Source organism: Myotis lucifugus, unplaced genomic scaffold (genome assembly GCF_000147115.1).
Source record: "Myotis lucifugus unplaced genomic scaffold, Myoluc2.0 scaffold_848, whole genome shotgun sequence".
Classification (NCBI taxonomy): domain Eukaryota; kingdom Metazoa; phylum Chordata; class Mammalia; order Chiroptera; family Vespertilionidae; genus Myotis; species Myotis lucifugus.
Window position 1 is genome coordinate 13,993 of NW_005871896.1, and position 23,733 is coordinate 37,725.

Consider the following 23,733-nt stretch of genomic DNA (forward strand, 5'->3'; position numbering starts at 1 on the left):
TTAGTAACAAAAGAAACAGAATTTCCGGAGGATGAGGCCCAGAAATCAGGATTTTAAACAGATTCCAGGTGATTCTAATGTGCAGCCAAGGTTGAGAACCACTGTTCTAGGGAGAGGTAAGGATTTCAGGACGTGTCTGTGAAGGTGTCTCCTGTGCAATAACAAATGGCGATGAATACAGGCTGCAGATCCTTATTTGTCACCGCGGCTCTCCAGGTGCCTAGGATCTGTTCGGAGCAAGTAAGTCTCCACCTTCATTGAAGAGGGTTAGTTCCTCAGACTTCCTCGTGGTGACATGGCTGCTTGCAGGCTCCGGAGCTGGTGCCCGAGGGCTGGTGGGAGGAGGTCCCAGGACCGCGTGAGTCTAAGGCGAGGCTGCCATGACCCATGTCCCCAGATGTGGGTGGCAGCCCCCCTCTGACAAGACCATCCATTCTGAGCTGCACCTGGAAGGCCACGCACCCTGGTTCCCGGACACCCGGCGAGGCAGGGTGGGCTCCATCCGCTCACAGCGAACTTCCTTCATAAGCGAGATGGAGTGTCTCTTGGTGAAAGCCCAGGGGCTTGCAGGCCCTCTCACTCCTGGTTCATTTAGCTTCCGTCCGCTCCAGGGACGCGGACAAACCCACAGCCCAGCGCCCTCCCCACCGTGACGATCGGATTCTCAAAAAGGAAACCTCCCGGCCTGATCTCTGGCTGGGAGCCTGGGAACTAGCGGGGCCCCCGCCTGACAGTCTCCTTTGGAAAAGGGGAAAGGCCACCTTTAAAAATCATGCAGTTTGACTTCCAAAACCCAAGGTCCTTTCCTCACCAAAGTCACTCGTGTGACCTGTAATTTGTAAATAAAAAGAGCCGTGGGATGGTTCCTCTGAAAGCCTTTCTACGGAGCCGGACTCTCCCTGGGTTCAGTCCTCTACTCAGGGACCATCTACAGGTCTGGGCCACGGGCCGTCTTCACAGCAGCAGGAGGAGCAGAGCAGCCGCTCCGGGAGGCGAGGGCCCTGCTGGTTGCGGGCCTCCCTCTTCGGCAGGGAGCCGGGCACGCCGCTCAGCGCTGTCTGCTCCCTTCTCTCCAACATCGCCTTTCTCTGCTGCTGCTGCCCGGTCTCCACACCCGTTCTCTCTCATATTCTCTCTCGTTTGCTAGTTATTTAGTCTGGAAAGTACATCTAGTTTCTGAGTTTCCAGCATGGCCAGGAGCAGAAATTGGTCATTCCTGATATTGTTTTGTTTATTTCCTTAGACATCTTAGTTTACTTAAACAAGCCCATCAACTTCCTGCTGTTTATCTGTGATCTACGTAGGAACGTCTCGTGCTGCCCCGGCTGCTCGGCTGGGTCTTTGTCGAGGTGCCTGTTTCTCGTGTGTTTATTTCCGTGGGGCGTTCACGCCTCACTGGACTTTTACGTGTGTGGTTCCATGAGACCTGGGTGAACAGGGTTTGCCTTCGTCTTCGCGTTTGCTCTGCCTGCTGCCTGGCATCTCCAGCAGCTGAGGGGCATCTGCATGACGTCCTCAGCCTGAAATACTTCGGACCACCCAGATATTGAGAATGAAAGCTACAGACCTGCATTAATCTGGCCTGTGGTCCCAACTCTCGCGATAATTTCTGTCTTTTTTGCTCAGGGCCGAATTCCCAGACAGTTGTGTCTTGTAGACGTGAGGGGGGCGGGGGGAGTGGTTGTGGAGGGGAATTTTCTCTTAAAATTCTCACGTTGGGCAGGCTGTGGGCTCCGTCTTCTGTTTCCACGCCCGTTAAGGCTCCATGAAATTAAGCCGGATATTACCTGGTTTGGCAAATGGCTTCAGGGTAAGAGCAAGCCTCCGTGTTCTGCTGGCTTCTCTGAGTTGCCAATTCATTTATTTTTTGGCCACAGAATTCCTTACTCTCTTACGAGCCCAGCAATGCATTTAATAAGATTTGTGAGAATATCTTACCCACAATGTTTAATTGTACTTGGTGCTTGAAGGACTTCTTAGCTAAGCAGGCTACTGTATTGCTTTTTGGTACTTTTCTGTACTCATCCCTGTTCTAAATTATAACTAAGAGAACCACAGAATTTACTATCCAAACCTGGATACTTGTGAGAGTGAAAAGTGGTCATCAATATTATTAATTTTCTGAAATATATTCTGACAAATCCATTTATATGAGTGGACTTATAAAATAGTTCTGTTCAAAAATTACCTTCAAAAATAAAATAATTTTTTTTCTTTTTTTTGGTTAATCCTCACCTGAGGATATTTTTCCATTGATTTTTAGAGAGAGTAGAAGGGAGGAAGAGAGACAGAGAAACATCGATGTGAGAGAGACACATCAATTGGTTGCCTCCTGCACGCACCCTAAACTGTGGCCAGGGACTGAGCCTGTACCCAAGGTACATGCCCTTGACCAGAATCGAACCCGGGACCCTTTGGTCCCCGGGCCGACGCGCTATTCACTGAGCAAACTGGCCAGGGCAATAAAATAACTTCTTACAAAAAAAATCCACATGCGTCAAAGTAAAACAATTAAAACTTTCTCTATACTGTTTGTTAGAACATTAGATCAAAGTAGAATAATTTTTCTTGAGACGCCTTTGTGTGTTTTCGTTGTCTTCACCACACCTGTACCCAGTACATGTTAATGGTATTTTCCTTAAGAAGAATTTCTTTCTATTATTGTCTTAGAGCCTCAGCATTTTCTTCTTCGTTTACCTAACTGCCTACCTGTGTATTTGTGTATATGTATGTGCATGTGTGTTAACATACAAAATGATCTATTTCTCCTGATAGAATTAGCGTAGTCTGGTTGAAAATGATTTAGAATTTACGTGCGCCACAACCAACCGACGTTCATTTTAGTGGGACAAGTTTCTCAATTCATAAGACTGTTATGTTAAAGTTTCCAAAGACCAGCCCGGCTGGCGTGGCTCAGTGGTTGAGCGCCGACCTATGAACCAGGTCACAGTTCGATTCCCGGTCGTGTGTGTGTGTGTGTGTGTGTGTGTGTGTAGGAGGCAGCTGATCGATGATTCTCTCTCATCATTGAAGTTTCTATCTCTCTCTCCCTCTCCCTTCCTCTCTGAAATCAATAAAAATATATTTAAAAAAAAATTCCAAAGATCTTCCCCCAAGTCAGTTTCAGGAGCACAGTCGTGGAATTTCAAGTTACCCTTTTCTCCTGTGGGTTTGTGCCTGACCCTCCCCCGTTGCCCCCGCCTCTGCAGGGTGCAGGTAGCTCTCCCTGTGGGCAGTTCTGTTCCATTTAGGAACTGCAGCTCAGTTCAAGCTTTGGAGGCGGAGGTGTTTGCGTTTGACCTCATTCCGGGTTGGCAACTTCTTTGGAACAAAATGGAATCAAAATTTAGTTGGTTTCCAACACTCCAGTGCTTGTCCAGCGGGTGTGTGGGTTCTGGCAGACTCATACACCATGTCTTACAGTGAAAGCTGTCTGGCTTTGTTGACGGCTTCCTTCTCTGTGAAAAATCTAAAAAAACCTAAAGTTAAAGACTGTCATCTGTCGGTTTTTAATTTTATGTCATTTAAACTGGTTTTAAAGTCTCAAATATTTCTCAACCCCAACTGGTGACAGACAGCAAGAGACCCGCTTGCTCCCCGAGTGGCGTGCTTTTCATGTCCCGTGAGCTTCATCACAGAACCTCGCGGCTCAGTCGCTCTCACTCTGTAGATGGGGCAGATTTTGGCGACAGCTTGTATTTCTCGGGCAGAAATAGCTGCGTTTCGGCAGTTACGGAGCGTGTGTGCGGTAACCGACTCCCATGCGCTTCAGCACAAGTTTCTCCATTTGGTGGGAACGCTGTGTCCTGAAGTGTGAGCGCCGTCCACGGCTCCTCTGCCTGTGCTGCTCATCGAGACCGTGAAATAGACAGTGAGGGTCTGCCTACGTCTCCCCATCTTATTTTTTGTAAGTTTTCATAATAACACATTATTTTTAAAAGTGGAAGATTCAGGACAAAATATATCAGACAGGATGCAGTATAACAGGCATAAACTGAGACCTTTCGGGGCAAAACAGGACCTCTGCCTCCACTAACGGCAAGCCCTCAGCAGCCGGCCGTGTCTCATTTGTGCTGGTAACCCCAGGGCTCGCAGCGGGCCCGCCTCCATCCTAGGTCCCTACCACCGCCTGCTGGGTGAGCCACCCCCGTGGATGCTTGCTAGAGCGAAGGACCGAGGATGGGCGCCTTCTGGTTTTGCCATGAGACCCTCCCAGGCCCCACCTCGCAGGGAGCGGCTTTCGGACCATCTTTTCCTCACGCCGAAGGGACTGAGCTGGACCCCACAAACTGGCCGACAGCCCTCAGAACCCACACACCCGCTGGGACCAAACAGTTTGCACTGAAGACCTCCGGACCCACGTGGTCTCGGTGTGAGGAACGCCGGTCATCGCAGACGGCCCTGCCTGCCGTGGCGACGTTGACTCACATGCTGACGGTTCTGCTTCCTCCTCTTTGGGGACTGTGGTTGCACAGGTGCCTGAAGGGGGCCTGGTGGTGGCCTCAGCGTGAGTGCCCCTGTGATCTGTCCTTGAAGATTGTGGCCTGTGCACCTGACTGGCCGTGCGTGTCCTCCGGACACTCAGGGAGGCTGAAGGGGGTGCCCGTATGTGGGGGAGACCGACCGAGCCCGGGCGCTGGTGCTGCTTCCCGCCCAAGGCAGTGGGTCAGCCTTGGTTTCAGTCTAACAACGGCTGCGATGAGGACGAAGAAAGGATGATGTTTGAGAAGCTACGGAGTTAGGAAGCTGGGAAAGACTTAAATGCCCATTAGGTGTGGGTTTAAATATTTACAGAAAGACAACCCCCATTCCTAATGGGTACGCCGTGCCACTGGCGGGATTTTGAGAAGTTGACTAGTGAAGCATTTGTAGGGGAAACAGTGATGAGGCTCTGAACCACAGTCACCCAGGTAAGAAGTGAGTTTGGGATTGAACTTATCGCCGTAAAAGACGCGAACAGATGTGCCACAGCCTGTCTTTTTATCAAACAAAGTAAACCTCACTGGGAAGCCAGTCTTTCTTCATTCTTTTTTTTTAAAGAAATGCATGATTCCTTCCTGTCACTGCCCGTTACAATTCCCTGGGCTCTGTTTTAAGTTATTAAACAAATGAAACGTGCCTCTGTGCGACATCTGCCCCCAGACTTGTACGAGTCACGGAACCCACTCTGTAACGTCACTGCCTTTAATTCTTCCTAATCTCTAAACACCAGTCTTTGTGCCAAAAGCCAACCCAATTGGTGCCTTTGTGGAAGAGCGTGAAGTCATGTTTTTCAAACCGCACGTGACGCCCAGAAGGCACGGAGCTGCCCTCACTACCCTCCTTGGAGTCGGTTACACTTGATTTCAAAAGAGGTCTATCCCCGGGCAGCGCAGGCACATGTGCTTAACAAGCGTCATTTAAGGTTTCCCAGCTTCGGACTGGCTGGTGGTCAGCAAGTAACAAGGACCACGCTGGACAAGCATCTTCAGCACCGAGAGCACTGGCGATCTGAGGTCACTCCATGGACAAGTTTACCACAGGAAAGCCAATAGGGGAAGGCCATGGGCCACAAATGCTCAAAATGCTGGTTAAAATCTAAAATTCTGCAAGTGTTACCAAAAGATGAAATGGCGCGTTTGGGCATCAAAGGACACTATCAAGAGATTTAAAATCAAGCCTCAGACTGTGAGCTAATGTTTGCAAATCATATATTGAATATACGATTCATTTCCAGAATCTATGAAGAATTCCTACAGTTCAACAACAATCATCAAATTCAGTTCAATTACAAAATGGACAAAGGCCCTGGCCAGTTTGGCTCAGTGGATAGAGCATTGGCCTGCAGACCAAAGGGTCCCAGGTTCAATTCCAGTCAAGGACACATACCTTGGTTGCAGGCTTCTCCCTGGCCCGGACCCTGGTCGGGGCTCATGCAGGAGGCAACCAATCAATGAGTCTCTCTCACATCGATGTTTCTCTCTGTCTTTCCCTCTCTCTTCCACTCTCCCTAAAAATCAATGGAAAAATATCCTCGGGTGAGGATTAACAACAGAAAATGGACAAAGGACTTGAATAGACATTTCTCCAAAGAAGATGTACAAAAATAGCTAATAATCACGTGAAAAGAGGCACCCCGTCGTGAGAGGAGTACCAATAAAACCACAATAAAGACCACTTCCCATCCGTTATGAAGACTGTTGTAAAGAGAGAGAGGAAGTGTTGGCAAGGAGGTGGGACGCCCTGTGCTTTGCGCTGAGAATGTCAGAGGCTCCGGCTGCGATGTGCAATCACGGGGCAGTGCCTCAAAGCGCTGGACGAGAATCGCCGAGTTACCCAGCAGCTCCCCTCCTGGGTGCTCACCCAAAACAACGGAAGCAGCACCTCGACCAGGTATGTGCGCACCCACGCTCACAGCAGCTGCCCTAGAACAGGGGTGGGCGGGCACATGGAAGACAGAAGGCGGAGTGTCCGCACCTGAAAAGTCACTCAGCGGAACCAAACACAGAACAGCATTAAAACAGGGCATTTATGTTGTGCCTGTTTCCTACAATAAAGAGGAGGAAAGGCGGGTGATTTCCTGGGACTTGGGTCCCTAGGAGTGGCTGGGACTGTTCCCCCGTTTTTCCTGGGCCCGTGGATTGCGCTGGGGGTGGGCGAGCTCCCACAGAGACATTACGGGGAAGGGCCTTCGGGGCTGAGCATGCGGCCACCTTGGTCAGAATTAAAGATCCAGAAGCACAGCTCCTGCCCCAGGTCCGTAGGATCCTGTTGGAAGAGTAAGCTGCTGGGCTCCTCCCCTCCCTCCTGCTTCTCACCAGCACCGCCCCCAAGTTCAGGGTCACGGAGGCACCGGGTCTAGATAACCACGCTCGAGGAAGAATGCAGCTCCTGTCTGTGTCAGGGGCACCCCCACATCCAAAGGGGGGCTGTTTGCTCCTCGGGGTCTACAGTGAGAGAATATTACTGTTCATCGGTTATTGTTAGAGAACAGTAGGTACACTTGTCACTCTGAGTGGCGATGGTTTCGGGACCACACCAACAGGTGGGCTTAGTAGAGCAAGGCATGAGCTCACGCCAGGTGACGTGATGGCCGGCCACCAAGCTGGTCCTCCAGCCGGAGCCGGTGTGCTCTGCAGGTCCTCTTCTCAGCTCTCCTCTGTGGGGCGAACTCATCGTCTCACACTCCGAACGCCAGTGTCTGCAGGGGCACCTCCGGCCCACCCGCCGGGCCCAGGAAACTGCTGTTGCCAAAGCTGTACTCTCCAGGCCGGAGTCTGTGCTTGTCTATCGAGGTTGCCGACAGCAGGCCCTCTCCTCCCAGCACCCCGAGGGGCCTGCCTGAGCTGCGGTGCAAGTGGAGCGGGAGCTGAAACTGGCCGCAAGCTCTTTCAGTTCAGGGACTCCCGGGGAAGTGCCCGTGGGACGGCTGGGCCAGTGCCAAGCTCTCGGTACCTCTCCAGCACCAGAAACCAGATCATCTGTGCCTTCAAATGTTGGCATCCTTGCAGGGAATTGCTAGGAAAAGGCCACTCCTGCCCCTCAGGTGACTCACCTGGAGGGAAGGTGTATAAAGTCTTCTCCCAAAGATGCGAATGTCCATGAAGCCATCATGACCGGGGCTCACCAAGTCCCGTACAAACACATAAGCCCAAGGGAAGTGGCTTTCCCCTGTGGAGGCATGGCTTTCAGTCTGTCGTGACTTAATAGTGTCACAAATAAAGGCGCTTGCTTGGGACCCAGAAGGTAAGCAGGCTCAAGGATCGTCCTCATCCAGTGGACTGTGGTGCCATGTGTCCTCGGCACAGCCTCTCTGATGGGTAAGGAACCTGTAGATGGTCCCACCTTGGCCAGAGCACTGGGCCCGGGTGCCGGTGTCTCGGCAGCTGGTCCCAGGTGTCCTGGGCTTCAGGAGGTCACTGGTGGCCCTTCAGGTGCCGGTAGAAAAGGATGCTCACAGACCAACAGCAAGCGAACGGGAAGGAGGTAGGAGGGAGGGTGCCGAGTGCCACTCGAGGAGCCAGAAACGATGTCAAGTTCGTGACTTCATCCCACCTCCCGTCTGTCTGCTTTTCCTCTCCATTCTTTCTCCCTCCCCCTTTCCTCTCCCCTCCTGATGGCCAGCGGCTCCTGCCCAGCATCTCGTCCCTGTGAGGCTCCACGACACACCCTGGCAGTTGACGGGGAGAGGGGCTGAAACGGGATGGTTCCTGGGATGCAGAGTGGCTTCACATCCTCCAGGGTCTTCTTGACATTTAATGTTAGTTGTTACCTTGACAGGGATACGGGGGTCTTCTTGACATTTAATGTTACTTGTTACCTTGACACCTGGGCATGTGTGCGCATGGTTACGGTTTCTATGTCTGCTTCGGGTCTTGCTGACCACAGGAGTTTTCCTCTTGCAAATTCTTCTGGAGCTGAGTTGGTTTCTGGGTTAACTCAGCTCCTTCCTTTCAGTGTGTTAGGAAGTGACGTAAGAGGAGAGGCCGGCCTCTGCTTGTCGGTGTTTGTACTGAAGGGCACTGTGTCTGTTGTAAGTGGCAACCTTGGCGACCTCCTTAGAGATGCGCTCCTCCAGGGAAAAGCAGGCCATGGTGGAGGGGGCTGTCCGTGGTGCTAAAGCAGGGCCGCCCTGGTGCTCCCAGCCCAGCGCTGGTTCCTGCTGCAGGAGCCGTGGCTACACCTGCCCACCTTCTCCCTCCAAGTCCATCATCTCCTTTCTGGAGAATTGGACTCAACACTGTCATGAGAGGAATAGCCTCTTTCTTGTGGAATTACCTGGCCACCATTGCAGCCTGCCAGCTCAGCAGCTGCCCCTTTAGAAAGGAGGTGAGTTCGTTGGGTGTTGTAGGGGCCTCAGCAGATAAAGGGTCTCCCTCCAGCCTTGGATCCTGCCGTGTGGGAGACCCCGGGCAGAAGACAGGACTTCCCGGTACCCCTGAGGCCTGGGTGTTCTCCAGCAGGAAGGGACAGTGATGGGGGGGGGTCACCTTCAGCCTCAAGGCGTCTTTCCTTATTGTGGGCTGCGGTTTGAGCCCTGGATGGTTTGCTCAGTGGTTAGAGCGTCGGCCCTCGGACTGAAGGGTCACAGGTTCCATTCTGGTCAAGGGCACGTGCCTTAGTTGCCGGCTCTATCCCCAGCCCCAGTTGGGGTGCGTGCAGGAGGCAACCAATCGATGTGTCTCTTACACCGATGTTTCTCTCTGTCTCTCCCCCTCCCTTCCACGCTCTCTAAAAATCAAGGGGAATATATATCTTCAGGTGAGGATTAACCACCACAACAAAACGTCATTCTGAAAAACTGTGTGCGGTTAGGGTGGGAGGGAGGAATGTGTACAGATAGAACATGGCTGTTTGAAGAGTGGCGCTGTCCTCCTGCCCCCAGCGTCGCTGCTCGGGCCTCTGCTGCCCTGCCCAGCCAGGACCCTCCCCCAGCCAGGACCTCCCCCAGCCAGGACCCTCCCCCAGCCCGGCCGTGGGGCTGGGAAACGGCAGCTCTGCACCCCAGTTCCCCTCCTCTGGCCTCCTCTTGGTGCAAAGGTGCTGAGTTTGTGCTGACCGTTGCCCTAGAAGCTCTTTAAACCCTTTTATTTTCCCACAAAGACACTGAGTTAAACCTGCCATTTGCAGCCTTCCATCCCCTGCCCCGTCTTTCACCCCGTCCCCAACGCTGTCGTCTGAGTTACAGGATCAGGGTGATGAGGGGGAAACCGCAGCTTTATCGCCACCATTTCTCCCGTGATGATGTGCTCTGGAGTCTGGAGGCCCAGGTGAGCGCGTTGCTGGCAGTTTCTCTGGCTTCCCGTAAGGGGAGCCGAGCTGCTGGTTGCCAAGCAACGCACATCCCTGGCTTCTTCCTGCAACGTGGACTTAAAAAATGTCCTGGTTGCTCATGAATGGGGATCACGTGGGATACACGGGGCAAACGGTTCGCTCTAACGGCATCACGCCCCTTCTCTTCTGTCCCCGGTGTCTTCCTGAGAACGTACGGGGTCACGCGGGTAAAATGCACCTCTTACAGGGCTTGTCACGAGAAGCTTCATGGCGGCCGCGTCATGTCACTTGCAGAGCTCGTGTGGCAAACCTGCCGACTCGCTAAGATGCATTTGTAACCCAAGTAGCGACGCGTGTCGCTTCCCGCCTCTCACCAACGTGCTGAGGCCGAGTTGCCGATGGGCGTGTTCCCAGCCGGGCTGGACGAGGCCTCGCTCTGCCCTCTCACCCCCTCGGCCTGGGAACAGCGTCCTCTTACAGTCTGTGCAGTGGTGCTCGTGATCTGCATGTGTGAGCTTTCCCTTGGCGATTTCACTGTTTAAATTGCCCCCCCCCCCCGCCCCGTGTGGCCTGTGGTGCCATCCAGAGTCCTGTTGTGCAAGAAGGGTGGGCGTGCCTTCCAGAGGACACCCGTGGTTACCGAGGCTCCTCCGTTCGCTGTTGGTGTGAATTTAATGTTCACGAACCAACAATGTGCATCCGGGAAAAGGAAGAGGATTCATGGATCTGTAGTCAGGCTGGAATGGACAGTCTTAGGTTACATCTGAAGTGCATGATGGATGGTTCAGGCCGGGTGGCTCAATTGGTTGGGGAGTCGTCCTGTACACCAAAAGGTTGTGGGTTCGATCCCTGGTCCAGATACGTGCAGGAGGCAATCGATTGATGTTTCTTTCTCAAATCAATAAAAACATAATCCTCAGGTGAGGGTTAAAAAATAATAATAAATTTAAGAAATAAAGTGCATGATGAAGCTATGGGAAAGTGCTGGCGGTGTCTGTAGGCTCACAAGACGAGGACTGATTAAATAAGTGTAGCGGGCAGGATCCTGTGAGCTGGAGGCCACGGGAATGTACGTCCTGCTGCCCAGGGTCAGGCGGGTTACGCCCTCCTCAGCCAGTGTTTTATTAGAAGGAAACCAGTGCTCCTAGTTCAGTCTTTGTAAGAAATACCCATTCGATACGGTGTCTTGAAACAGAAACACATATGCAGCCAGGTTACATATTGACCTACGGACGCCCTGGGACCGAGGCCTCCGGGACCTCGCCGTGTGTTCCCGGGAGCAGCCGTGCCGTGTGCACTGATTCCGTGTTAGCAGAACTGCTGTCATGAGAACTAAGAACTGGCTGTATGTGCGCACAGCTGACCCCATGGACGCCGTCTCCACTGCCCCCCCTCCCCCCCGCCAGGGCCCGTCACGGCTCAGCCAGGTACAGCGCCTGCACAGAGCCCGTCTGCCCGGAGCGGAGCAGGCGTGACTTCCCCTTGGTCGTCGGCGCTGCTGGTGGCTGTGGCGTCCCTTCTGGGTACGTTGTGAAAGGCGTTAGATGTTTGCCGCCAGGCCCGCTCCTCCTCCACACCCCATACCTTTCACTGAGTCTGGGCTGCTGTGACATCTACCACAGACCAGGTGGCTTCAACCACAGAAGTGTATTTTGCACAGCCGGGGGTTTGGGTCCAAGTTCAAGGCACCGCAGGTTCAGGGTCTGGAGAGGTCCCACCTGGTGGTTCCTGGACAGCGTCTTGTTGCCATAACCTCACGTGGTGGGAGGAGTGAGGGGGCTTCTGGGGCCTCGTTTACAAGGGCACTAACCAGTTCATGGGGGCCCCACCCTCCTGACCTAATCACCTCCCAGAGGCCCACCTCCTAACACCATCACATGAATCTGGGGAGGACACACATTCAGCCCCTCTCCTTCCTCACTCTGTCACTGGTTATTTTGCTTGAAAGGAAACCCTGGTATATTTTTAAATTGCCCTGGAACTGAGCCCGAGTGAGCCCAGCAGCCCCGAACTGGCACCTGAATTGGTCCCAGATGGAAAGGAAAAACGATTGTCCTCACACCCGTCTCTCCTCCCCGAAGGCAGATGCAGGTCACGTGAGAAATGTCTTCCCATTTCCCAGGTCTGATCTCTGAGGATGGTGGCCTGCGTCTCACACTGAGTCAGCCCAGCGGGCCCGTTCCCCTCAGGGAACTGTGCAGGGGGGCTGACAGGGGCACGGAGGGGAGGATAGAACCCTCAGATGACGCTGTGAACACACACAGGAGTGTGAGCACACACGGGTGTGAGCTGAGCGCGCGCAGGGCTGTGAGATGAGTGTGCCAAGGGCTGTGAGCTGAGTGTGCAAAGGGCTGTGAGATGAGTGTGCAAAGGGCTGTGAGATGAGTGTGCAAAGGGCTGTGAGATGAGCGCACACAGGGGTGTGAGCTGAGTGTGCAAAGGGCTGTGAGATGAGCGCGTGCAGGGCTGTGAGCTGAGCGTGCAAAGGTCTGTGAGATGAGCGCACACAGGGGTGTGAGATGAGTGTGTACAAGGGCCTGAGAAGTGGGCTGCCCCCCGAGGTGAGATGAGGCGGCAGCAGCTGAGCAGACCTGTGGCTGGAGATGTGAGCCGCCCTCTGGAAGCCAGGCAGGGAGGAGCGGGGACAAGAACAGGGAGGAACCCGGAGCCGCCTCCAGCTCCATGTTTAAGGATCCTGGAAACCGTGTAAACGCCTGGGTCCCGTCTCACGGCTCAGGGCCCTGCCCCTCAGCCCCACAGAGTCCCCAGAGGAGGTTTTTCTAGGAAGTTCTGTTCCGTGGCTGACTGAGTGCTCGGGCTGTGTCTGTGTTTCGTCACTTTTAGGAACAGGAATTCCTTTATTACCGCTCTGTGCAAATATGAGTTACACGACAACAGCAAGAAACGGGGTGCGACTCTGTGGCAAAGGGCCTTTGTGTGTTTTATAGACACCCAGATCTTCAACGCAAGTTCCCAGCGGGGGAGGGGCTGCCTTTGTGGCAGGGGTGGGCCGTGAGCAGCGGTGGGCCGTGTGTGCAGCCAGCGGCGGCATCCCTGGCCACAGCCGTCCTCCCGCTCTGTTCCCAGGCCTCTGTGTGCCCCCTGGGTACAGACACAGGGTGCCCGTCACGGCCGGGCGCAGGGCCAGGGGAGGCGCTTGCATGAGCCCTGTCCTTGGGGTGAGAATCTCTTGCTCAGCTGCCAAGTGCGAAGAGCCTCGTGCTAGAGAGTGAGCTGATCAGTCCGCCATGAAAACCCACTGCCCTCAAGCAGCAGCCTGCAGAGGCCCGAGCCCGGGCGGGCGCCCGCTAACGCAGCCCCATGCCCGCAGGGACAGCAAGCTCACCATGCTGCTGCGCGAGTCCCTGGGGAACGTCAACTGCCGCACCACCATGATCGCGCACATCTCGGCCGCCGCCGGCAGCTACGCCGAGACCCTGTCCACCATCCAGATCGCCTCCCGAGTCCTGAGGATGAAGAAGAAGAAAACAAAGGTAGGGAGCTGGCGGGGTGGGGGGAGGGGTGTGGGAGCCGCTCAGAAAAACCAGCTCAGCAGTCTCCCCGCCACCTGGGTCAGGAGCGTCTGTCACTCCCGGGCCCCACCGTCGCTGCCTTTCGGGGTCATCCAGCCCGGACCCCTGACCGGGGTGCACGTCCACATGGGAGGGACGGAAGGCTCACGCACAGCGGCTCCCACCGGCCTTGGTCCAATGGAGACCAAGACCGTGTCCCGTGTCCCTCAGTGGCTGGCCCCAGACGACTGCTCATCCCTTACTCAGGTGGCCCTCCCCCTGCGTGTCCAGGAGGCCTTTTCAGGCTGCTGGGCTCTGCCCTGTGAGGTCAGGGGTTGCTGGTTGGTGTTCAGAGTCCGTGACACACCCCTGGGCTCACCTGGTGAGGCAGAGGCCAAGCCAGCCAGCGGGGGCGTGAGACGACCGTGTGAGGAAGTGACCAATGTGGTCACTCTGATTCAGGGCCGGCTGGTGACGTGGGCTTTCCCCTCCTTTCTGTAGCTTTTCATAAATAATAACAAGTAAGTCTTTCAAACCAGTGTTTCGTGGGACAAGGTGCCACAATGACTGGGGGGCCAAGTTCATGACCCCCCGCCCTGAGGAGCTCAGCCCGGCCCGGCTGGTCACCCCTTCAGGAGCGAACTCTGTCCTGTGTGCCACGCATGGGCTGCCCTTGGCACAGCCAGGCAACTGCCCATACGCAGGGCAGCCAGCCCGCAGCCAGGAGCCTATAGCCAACCGGCATCCCTGGGGGTCCCTGGGCGGCTCCTGGGGGCCCTGGGCAGCTTTCTGGGGGCCCCTGAGGCAGCCCATGCTGACTGTCCTCTCGCCCACAGTACACGTCGAGCTCGTCGGGGGGAGAGAGCTCCTGTGAGGAAGGCAGGATGCGCAGGCCCACGCAGCTGCGGCCCTTCCAGGCCAGGGCCGCCGTGGACCCCGACTTCCCCGTCCCGCAGCTGTCCAGCGACCCCGACTACTCGTCCAGCAGCGAGCAGTCCTGCGACACGGTCATCTACATCGGGCCCAGCGGCACGGCGCTCTCCGACAAGGAGCTCACGGACAACGAGGGCCCCCCCGACTTCGTGCCCATCGTGCCGGCCCTGCAGAAGCCCAGGGGTGACAGCCGGCCCCCCGAGGCCGGGGCGGCCGCCGCCCGCAAGCCCGAGAGGGACTGCCTCAAGTGCAACACGTTCGCGGAGCTGCAGGAGCGGCTGGACTGCATCGATGGCCGCGAGGAGCCCGGCCTTTTCCCGTTCCCGGAGCTGCCTGCACAGGGCGGGGCGGAGCAGGCGGACAAGGGCCCCCCGCTGAGCCCCGCTGCCCGGGCCAGCCTGCTCTGTGAGTCTGACAAGGAAGACGCGGGGTCAGACGGCCAGCTGACAGACAGAGGAGGCGCCGACGCCCCGGCCTCCGGGATGCCCAGGGGTCACTCTCCTGTCCCGGCCGCCACCCCTGCCTCACCCCGGAGCGTCCCCGGCGGCACCAGCCAGCAGGGCGCCTCCCAGCTCGTGCGCAGCCCCAGCCTGCAGAGCAGCCGAGAAAGCCTGACCTCCTGCGGGTTCGTGGAGGGCAAGCCCCGGCCCCTGGGCTCCCCGCGGCTGGGCGTCGCCAGCCTGTCCAAGACGGCCGAGTACCGGCCGGCCAGCTCGCCCTCGCAGCGGTGCAAAGTCCACACCCAGAAGGGCGTCCTGCCCGGCCCCGCGCCCCCGTCCCCCCTGAGCACGGACTCGGGCGTGGTGTCCGGGGAGGCCCCGCCGCCCGAGGGGCGCACCCCCCCGGTGGGCATGAGCCCCCAGGTCCTGAAGAAGTCCCTGTCTGCCGGGAGCCAGGGGCCCCCCCTCAGCCCCTCCGATGACACGCGCCAGGCGGCGTCTCCGGGCTCCAAGGGGGTCGTGAGCACCACGACCGTGACGGTGCAGCAGCCGCTGGAGCTGAACGGCGAGGACGAGCTGGTGTTCACGCTGGTGGAGGAGCTGACCATCAGCGGGGCCCTGGGCGGCCGCCCCGCCAGCATCATCAGCTTCAACAGCGACTGCTCGGTGCAGGCGCTGGCCTCGGGCTCGCGGCCCGTCAGCATCATCGGCAGCGTCAGCGAGGACCTGGAGCGCGGCCCAGGCGCGGCCCCCGTCTCCGAGGTCAGCATCACGCAGTTCCTGCCCCTCCCGACGCTGGGCCTGGAGGAGAAGGGCCGGGAGGCGGGCAGCCGGCGGTCCTCCATCAGCTCCTGGCTGAGCGAGACCAGCGCGGGCAGCGACGGCGAGCAGTCCTGCCACAGCTTCATCGCCCAGACCTGCTTCGGGCACGGGGAGGCGCTGGCGGACCCTCCGGCCTCGGAGCTCGTGGGCAGCATCCAGAAGGCCGCCGTGTGCCCAGAGAAGCCCGGGGCGGGCCCCGACAGCGTGCTCATCCTGTCTGAGCTGGGGGAGGACTCTCTCCCCAAAGCCACCGCCCCCCAAGGCTGCAAGGTCTCCGCCCTGGGCAAGGCCATGGTCACCATCTCCAACACGGCACACCTGGGCGGCGGTGGAGGGTGCGTCCCCGTGAAGACCAACATCACCGTCTACCCCTGCATCACCCTGAGCCCCCGGCGCGGCCCGGAGCCTGAGGAGATCAGCGCCACTGTCCCCAAAGCAGCCCCGCCCCAGGAGAGCAAGGAGGCCAGCGCCAGGAAGGAGATGAAGTTCGAGGACCCGTGGCTGAGACGAGAGGTGGAGGCCAAGAAAGAGACTGCGCCTCCCAGGGAGGACGGAGTGAGGTCCGAGGCGGCCACGGGCCCCACACAGCCCGAGGCGGGAGCCGAGCGGGACCAGCCCAGGCAGACCAGTCCCGGCCACAGGCTGAGCGGCGAGGTGGCCGCCTCCCCCGGGACCGACAGCGTCAGGAGGGTGGTGGACGGCTGTGAGACGGCCCAGCCCAGCGGGGCTGCCCAGAGCCCCGTGCCCCCCAGCAGGAGCCTGCAGTCCGGCAGCCTGCCCCGGGCTTTCCAGAAAGGCGGCCAGCAGGAGCTCGACGGCCTCTGTTACCACTGCGCCCCCGAGACCAACGGCGTCGCTCTGGGCGGCCAGGCCTCCCGGGCGACCCTGGAGAGGAAGGTGGCGTCGCCCAAGCACAGCGTCCTGGCTCGGCCCAAAGGCACCCCACCGCTGCCCCCCGTCCGCAAGTCCAGCTTGGACCAGAAGAACCGGGCCAGCCCCCAGCACAGCGCCGGCAGCAGCGGCACCAGCAGCCCCTCGAACCAGCCCCCGCCCTTCCTGGCCAGCTTCGCCGACGAGCCGGGCGGCAGGACGAACACCAGCAGCAGCAGCAAGCTCTTCAGCGCCAAGCTCGAGCAGCTGGCCAGCAGGACCAACTCTCTGGGCCGGGCGACCGCCAGCCACTACGAATGCCTCTCGCTGGAGCGGGCCGAGAGCCTGGCCTCCATGAGCGCGCGGCTGCAGGCGGGCAAGGACAGCACCATGCCCCGCGCGGGCCGGAGCCTGGGCCGCAGCGCCGGGGCCTCGCCCACCCACCCCGGCCCCCCGCCCTCGGCCGGGGCCTCGCCCAAGGCCAGCCAGTCCAAGATCTCGGCCGTGAGCAAGCTGCTGCTGGCCAGCCCCAAAGCGCGCAGCCTGTCCACGCCCCCCACCAAGACGCTCAGCTTCTCCACTAAGTCCCTGCCGCAGTCCGTGGGCCAGAGCTGCGCCCCGGCCGCCGGCGGGAGGCACATGTCCTGGTCCACGCAGTCCCTGAGCCGCAGCCGGGGCGCGGGCCTGGCCGCCAAGCTGCCGCTGCGGGCTGTGAACGGGCGCATCTCGGAGCTGCTCCAGGGCGGCGCGGGGCCCAGGGCCGTGCCATCGCGAGCGGGGCCCGAGGAGGAGCGCGCCGGGGTCCCCGAGGACAAGCTGGCGGCCGTGCCCCTGCTGCCCTCGCCCTACAGCAAGGTGACGCCGCCCCGGAAGCCGCACCGCTGCAGCAGCGGCCACGGCAGCGACAACAGCAGCGTGCTGAGCGGGGAGCTGCCGCCCGCCATGGGCAAGACGGCGCTGTTCTACCACAGCGGGGGCAGCAGCGGCTACGAGAGCATGATGCGCGACAGCGAGGCCACGGGCAGCGCGTCCTCCGCCCAGGACTCCATGAGCGAGAACAGCAGCTCCGTGGGTGGGCGGTGCCGGAGCCTCAAGACCCCAAAGAAACGCTCCAATTCAGGTAGGCACCTGGGCCCAGTGTGCAGGGGGCCACGGGGCACAGGGGCAATGGGAGGTGCAGGGCCGGACCCCATGCTGCCTGCCCTGCGGGTGGTGAGGGCGCCCAGGCCGGTGGCACCGACACCTGGTCTCTCCTTCCCCAAGCCTGTCCCCTGCCGGCCGCGCCCGGGACAGCATGGAGGGTTCACTGTGAATCAGCACGCTGTTGGGGCGTGACGAGGCCTCAAGGCTGTGACTGCCCCTTGGTCAGCAGCCTGGTGAAAGGCGGGAGCTGGGGCAACCAGCGGTGCCCCCCACACTCACCCCTGTGGGCACAGGCTGCCTGTCCCTCCTCGGCTCCCCCACCCAGCGCCCAGGCCCAGGAATGTGGCTGCTGGCACCCCAGGGAGCAGTCAGAGCAGCTGCTCTCTGACCTGTGGCTGCAGAAGCTGATGTGGGGCTGGTGGCCCCGAGTCTCTGGGACTGGGGTGAGTCACTGCCATTGAATGTGCAGTCCCGGTGGTCAGAGCACTGCGTGGCGTGGCCTTGGCCGTGTGGGCACTGAGTGTGGGAGATGCTTTGTGCTCTTCCTGGCCGAATGTGGTGGCGCGGCTCATGCTGCATGCGATCACTCAGACGGACTCCTCTGTCCTCTTACCTCTGACGTCTATGGTTCCTTCCCTCGCTGGGGCCTCATGTTTTTTGATTCGTGTCTTCCTAGCCCCACACCCGAGTCAGAGGGAAGATGGCGGGGAGCTGAGGAGGGGGCTCTCGGGGTCCGGACCGACGAGCGTTCCCCGGTGCTGTGAGGCCTCGCGCCCAGGCGCCGTGTTCCCGACATTTGAATAAGAGGCCAAGTTTTCAGACTCCGTGTGGCTCTTCTGTCCGGACTCTGATGTTGAACATGTCAGACTTCTCCCGGGGCCGCGTGCTGCGGAGGAGAGAGCGGCTGTGAGCGGTCAGGGCCCCTCCGTGCGTGTGGTCAGCCGCCAGGGCTGCGGGGACTCAGTCCCTGTTGGGGGGCGGGCTTTCTCAGGTCAGATCTGGGCCATTTCAGGCAGCAACAGCTCGCGCAGTTAGGGATCAGCCTGCACGCCTTCCCTACCTGCCCTCTGTGCTGGGCGCGGGCTGGGCTGACGAGCAGGGAGGGACGGAGGAGGAACCCAGCGGCAGGAGGCTGGTTCAGGCTGTGGCCGGGCCCCACGCCGTTGGCGGTTGAGCTGCTTCCCTTGACCTTCTGGCAACTGGAAGGCAGTGGTCGTTGGCAGAGACTGAGGTCTGCAGCGGGGGTGGCGCGTGCAGTAGCCCGAGAAGTCACATCCGTGCGGGACCCAGACCCAGGCCTGTGGACAGTGCTCTCCCAGGAGGGCGCAGCCTGTGGCCCGTCCCACCCTCTGGCACTTGCAGTTCCTGGGGTCCCTGCCCCCCAACACACACCTACACTAGGCTCCCAGTACCTGTGGGGGAGGCGAGAGGGCAGGGAGGCCCCGCAGTGGTTGGTGGGTGATGCCAGTTCGTTCTCGGAATGGATTTACTGGTAACCGAATCCGAACTGCTCAGGAAGTCCAAGATACCCGCGCACTAGTGCCCTTATGTTCAATGTTATTTGGCATTAGAGGCCTGGTGCGTGAATCTCGGGGGCGGGGGGGTGTCCCTCAGCCTGCCTGCACCCTCTCACAGTCTAGGAGCCCGAGGGCATCCTTGGTGCTGCCTGGCTTCTGGCTGAGCGATGCTCCCCCTGTGGGAGTGCACTGACCACCGGGAGGCGTCTCTTGTGTTGAGCGTCTGCCCCCCTGGTGGTCAGTGTGCGTCATAGCGACCGGTCGTTCCGCAGTTTGGTCAATTTGCATATTAGCCTTTTATTATATAGGAGAGGGTTAGTTTCAGGTGATTAGACATTTACATAATTTACGAAGTGGTCCCCCTACATTCCAGTGCCACCTGACAGCGCACACAGTTCTTGCCGTGTGATTGCGTGTGAGTGACTGCTCCTCACCTGCACTTGGCCTCCCTGGGCTGTTGTGTCACTGCACTTGCACTTCTAGCTCCGTGTCAGCCCAGGTGCCCGGCGGGGCTGTGATGAGGCGCATGTGGGTGTGTGCGCATCTCAGGTGGGACTGGAGGTGGTTCTACGGTGAGGCAGGGCTCCCCGAGCCTCGGGAGGTAAAGCCCAGCCCGTCTGAGGGGTCAATGCTGAGGGGCTCAGTGAGGGGCGTTGGGGCGTTTCAGACTCACCTCTGCCGCAGGTTCCGGGCCCTGGCACGGCCCCACCGCGTGCATCACAGAGAATCTGTTTAAAAGATGGAAATTCACAAGATGAACTTTGGGCTCAACCCCTTCAGTCTTCTTGAATTTGGGGAGACTTTGCTTGTGACCCTATATGTGGTCTATTCAACCCCTCCAGGTTCCCAGAGACGGAGGCTCATCCCCGCGCTGTCCCTGGACACGCCCTCGCCCGCGAGGAAGCCGGCCCCGGGCGCGGGGCTCCGCTGGGTGGACGGGCCCCTGCGCAGCGCCCAGAGGGGCCTCGGGGAGCCTTTCGAGATTAAAGTCTACGAGATCGACGACGTGGAGCGGCTGCAGCGGCGGCGGGGGGGCAGCGGCAAGGTGAGCGCCTCCTCCCACATGGGGTGGGGTGTCCCCCCGGCAGGTCCCTGGGGCAGGGATGGGGCAGCGCCCTGCGGGGGGCTCGGGCCAGGGGACTCCCCAGCCGGCTTCCCAGTGGGTGGGGCTCGGGGCTCGGTCCCAGCACAGGACGCGGGAGGGCTCCACGTTTCCCGTCTAAACGCCTTCAAGGCTCCAGGGCTGGGAGGCCGTGATGTTGGGGGCTTTTCTGGCTCCAGCTCCCAATGCAGCTGCTTTAAATGTAACAGGTGCCTGTGGTGGCACTGCCCGGGATGGGGTGTCTGAGCTGAGAGTGGGCTGGGATGTCCCCGGCCCCCCACATTCCATGACCAGTCCTCCCCACTCACTTCTCCCCACCTCCTGCCTCTCCCCCCCACCTGCCGTCTCCCCCCACACCTGCCACCTCTCACCTCCACCTCCCGCCTCTCCCCCCACCTGCCCAGGAGGGTGTGGGCTTCAACGTCAAGCTGAGGACCCTGGAGCGCCGCCAGCAGAGGATCGCCGAGGTCCGGGCCAAGTACGAGTGGCTGATGCAGGAGCTGGAGGCGACCAAGCAGCACCTGATGCTGGACCCCGACCAGTGGCTCAGCGAGTGTAAGGCCCGGGTCGCGGATGTTATCATCCTTGTTAGCAGTGTCGCTGGGCCTCCTGTCACTCCACGGCCAAGCACCAGGCCTCTGACCCCTAGGATGACCCTGATAACCTCACTGTAGCCGGGGTCACCGCCAAACAGCCTGGCCTGTGAGCCCGTGTCTAGTCCGAATCCCAGGGCCTCGGTGCCCATCACATGGAGACGGTCACCCCCTCATAGGGGGTGGGGGGTGGGGGCAGCGGGGAGGGGTGTGAGCATCGCTCTTGCAAGATGACTGCTCTGGGTCTCAGTCCAGAGCCCCTGCCAATGAGGGTTCCCTCCTGGAAGGGCGCCCACACGCGGGCGGCTGTCACGCCTGCTCCCGGCCACGGAAGCACGCGGGCGTCTGGCCTGAAACTGACAAGGGTTTACGGGCTCCGCACAGGGTAGAACCGCAGGCCTAGGGAGGCCTGCAGACCGTGCGGAAGTAAGACGAGCATTCTGAGCGAAAACAATCACACGCAGTGAGATTTCCCCTCGGCAGGAAGCCCAGGATGAGTGACAACTGCAGCACGTCTGTCTTTGAGAGACGGCTTCCCTGGTCTCCTATGTATTTGTTCCTAACCGTTCCCTTTACCACAAAACAAAGCCCAAATCTGGTCCCGAACGGCTGCACTGATTGGGGACCCGATGCGGGAAGACAGCGTGTGGGGCACACGCATCTCGGCCCTTACAGCTCCTTTCCCGTGGCCTCCCAGCTCCACCCCAGCCCTCGGCCCCCTGCCTCCCCTGCACACGCCACCCGCTCGCCCGTGGGCCCTGCCCGTGGGGGAGGCACAGTGGGCAGAGTGTGGCCCTGAGGCTGAGGGAGGAGGGGGTGAGGGGTGGGGGAAGCAGCCAGGGGCAGAGCCAGTCCTCACCTGCTTGGGGGCAGCTGCATGCGAGGGCGGGGCCCACGGGAGGGGGACGAGCTTCCCACGGTGACGGGTGCAGCTCCGACTGGGCCGTGCGGGCGCCTTTCCCACCAGCCTCTCTCGTTCGCAGTTGACCTGGAGCAGGTGTGGGAGCTGGATTCCCTGGAGTACCTGGAGGCGCTCGAGTGCGTGACGGAGCGCCTGGAGAGCCGCGTCAACTTCTGCAAGGCCCACCTCATGATGATCACCTGCTTCGACATCACCTCCCGGCGCCGGTGAAGCCAACACTGCCCCCTGACCCCGACCCCCGGGACCTGCAGCCAGGCCCCCACTCCAGGCTCCCGGGACCCGCAGCCAGGCCCACACTCCAGGCCCCGGGGACCCACAGCCAGGCCCCCACTCCAGGCCCCTGGGACCCGCAGCCAGGCCCCCACTCCAGGCTCCTGGGACCCTCAGCCAGGCCCCCACTCCAGCATCCCAGGACCTGCAGCCAAGCCCACACTCCAGCATCCCAGGACCCTCAGCCAGGCCCAAGCTCCAGGCCCCAGGCCCACGCTTCAGGCTCCTGGGACCCGCAGCCAGGCCCATGCTCGAGGCCCCGTGCAGGCGGCGCTGAGCCCACGGAAGGAGGATGAAGGTTGGTGGCAAGTCTGCGGTGGCGTTGAGCAGTGCTGTTTCTGTAGGAGCGGTGCCAACACCGGACACGCGTAGGAGGAGAGAACGATGGGAGGCCAAGGGAAGTGGAAGCCCCGTGAGACTGAAAAAGCACTTTGAGGAACTTTCTAGAATGTGTTTGTCCATAAGGACCGCTGGCAAAAGAGACCTCCCTCGGGCCCTGGTCTGGTGAGGAAGGGCAGGTGGACGTGGGTTGCTGTTGGAAGCCGAGACAACGCCGGATCGTCACCCAGACGACTGATTAAGTGCCTTGCAAATCTCACTGTTACCCAAACACTTACGTCCCCTTCGTTGTGCGCAGATGGTGCTAGTCAAGACGCAAACAACAAAACAGCGCAAAGGGAGCCATCGGGACTGTCCCCGCTCGCTGCTCCGGGTGCTGCGCCCGTTCCCGACCTGTGTTTCTGAGTCGTTGTGTGTAGAGCTGTTTCCTAGTCGGTGTTGCGTATGAATAAATGTTACCCGTCTCTCACGGCTCTTCTGCTGAGGCCGCCCAGCCGCACGTGGAGGCTCCACGGCCCAGCCGCTGTTTCTCCCCAGGAGGTGGTAGCGGCAGGGGGTCCGGGGCAGGCAGCTGAGCTGGAGCGATGAGAGGACACGGCTTCTCTAAGGGGAGGGGCCTCTGCGCCAGCCCCGCGTGTCCTGTGGGCGGGTGCTTGTCCGTACACTGTCCCTCCGCGTCCCGCACGTTCAGGTTCCGTTACCCGATCATCCGGGTGTTCAGGGCCCTGCAACGTTCTCATGTCATTCCAAAGACTCTGGACTGGAAGCTTGAACCCTCACCGGCGCCATCGCTTCTGTGCTCTGGGTTTGTGCGTGGATTAGAGCAGGGAGTCTGCCGGTTCCAAGGCCTCCTGGGCGTGGATGCGCTCGGGGGCGCCAGCCGTGCCGCTGGAGACTCGCAGGTTGGGGAACGGCCGGCCCGCGGGCCATAGGTCAGGTGGTCTGGCCCTGCCAAGGCATGAGGGTTGAGTTAAACACTTGACCAAGTAGAGCAGGCTGATTTTTAAGTTGATGCTTTTGTATGGCCCCCAGATGATGTGATAAGTATCTAAATGGTGGGGAAAAGGTTCCGCACCTCTGCTGGAGAGCAAGAAGGGACGGGGGGTTGCACACACGTCCTGCTGTCCAAAGTGCTGCTCAGACACCGCCGGCCCAGGTCCCCCGGCCCACAGCCCCTCCCCAGGAAGGCCTAAGCATTCCCATCACATCTGTGAGCACAGCCCTTCGGGCAGACGGACAGACAGGGCTTGGCTCCGGGAACTCTGAGCCTTGTTCTCAGATGAGGATACTCATCCTGCCACACTCCCTGAGGTTGTTATTGTACCCATTTTAGTGAAGGGAACCGTGGCCCAGAGCGTGGGGGGACTGTCTCATGATACCAGCGGGGAGCAGGGCATCCCCTGCCTTCTGCCCCCCCCCCTCGCCCACTGGGAGGTGACAGGGTTTTGCAGAAATGTGCACCCTCCAGCTCAGCATACCTATGAGCCTGCTTCCTGCTTCCCAGCCCCCACACCGGC

The 23,733-nt window shown here is 59.5% G+C and overlaps 1 protein-coding gene across 1 annotated transcript in view; it reads left to right on the forward strand.

The window, feature by feature from the left end:
- Positions 1-22,685, forward strand: part of LOC102417261 (kinesin-like protein KIF26B) — a gene marked incomplete at its 5' end in the record, with an annotated part of 35,696 nt that extends 13,011 nt beyond the window's left edge. The window contains 5 exon segments of the mRNA XM_006106566.2: positions 13,085-13,247; positions 14,102-17,450; positions 19,833-20,035; positions 20,497-20,647; positions 21,669-22,685. Coding sequence (XP_006106628.2) covers positions 13,085-13,247; positions 14,102-17,450; positions 19,833-20,035; positions 20,497-20,647; positions 21,669-21,817 — 4,015 coding nt within the window.
- Positions 22,686-23,733: the final 1,048 nt, after the last annotated feature.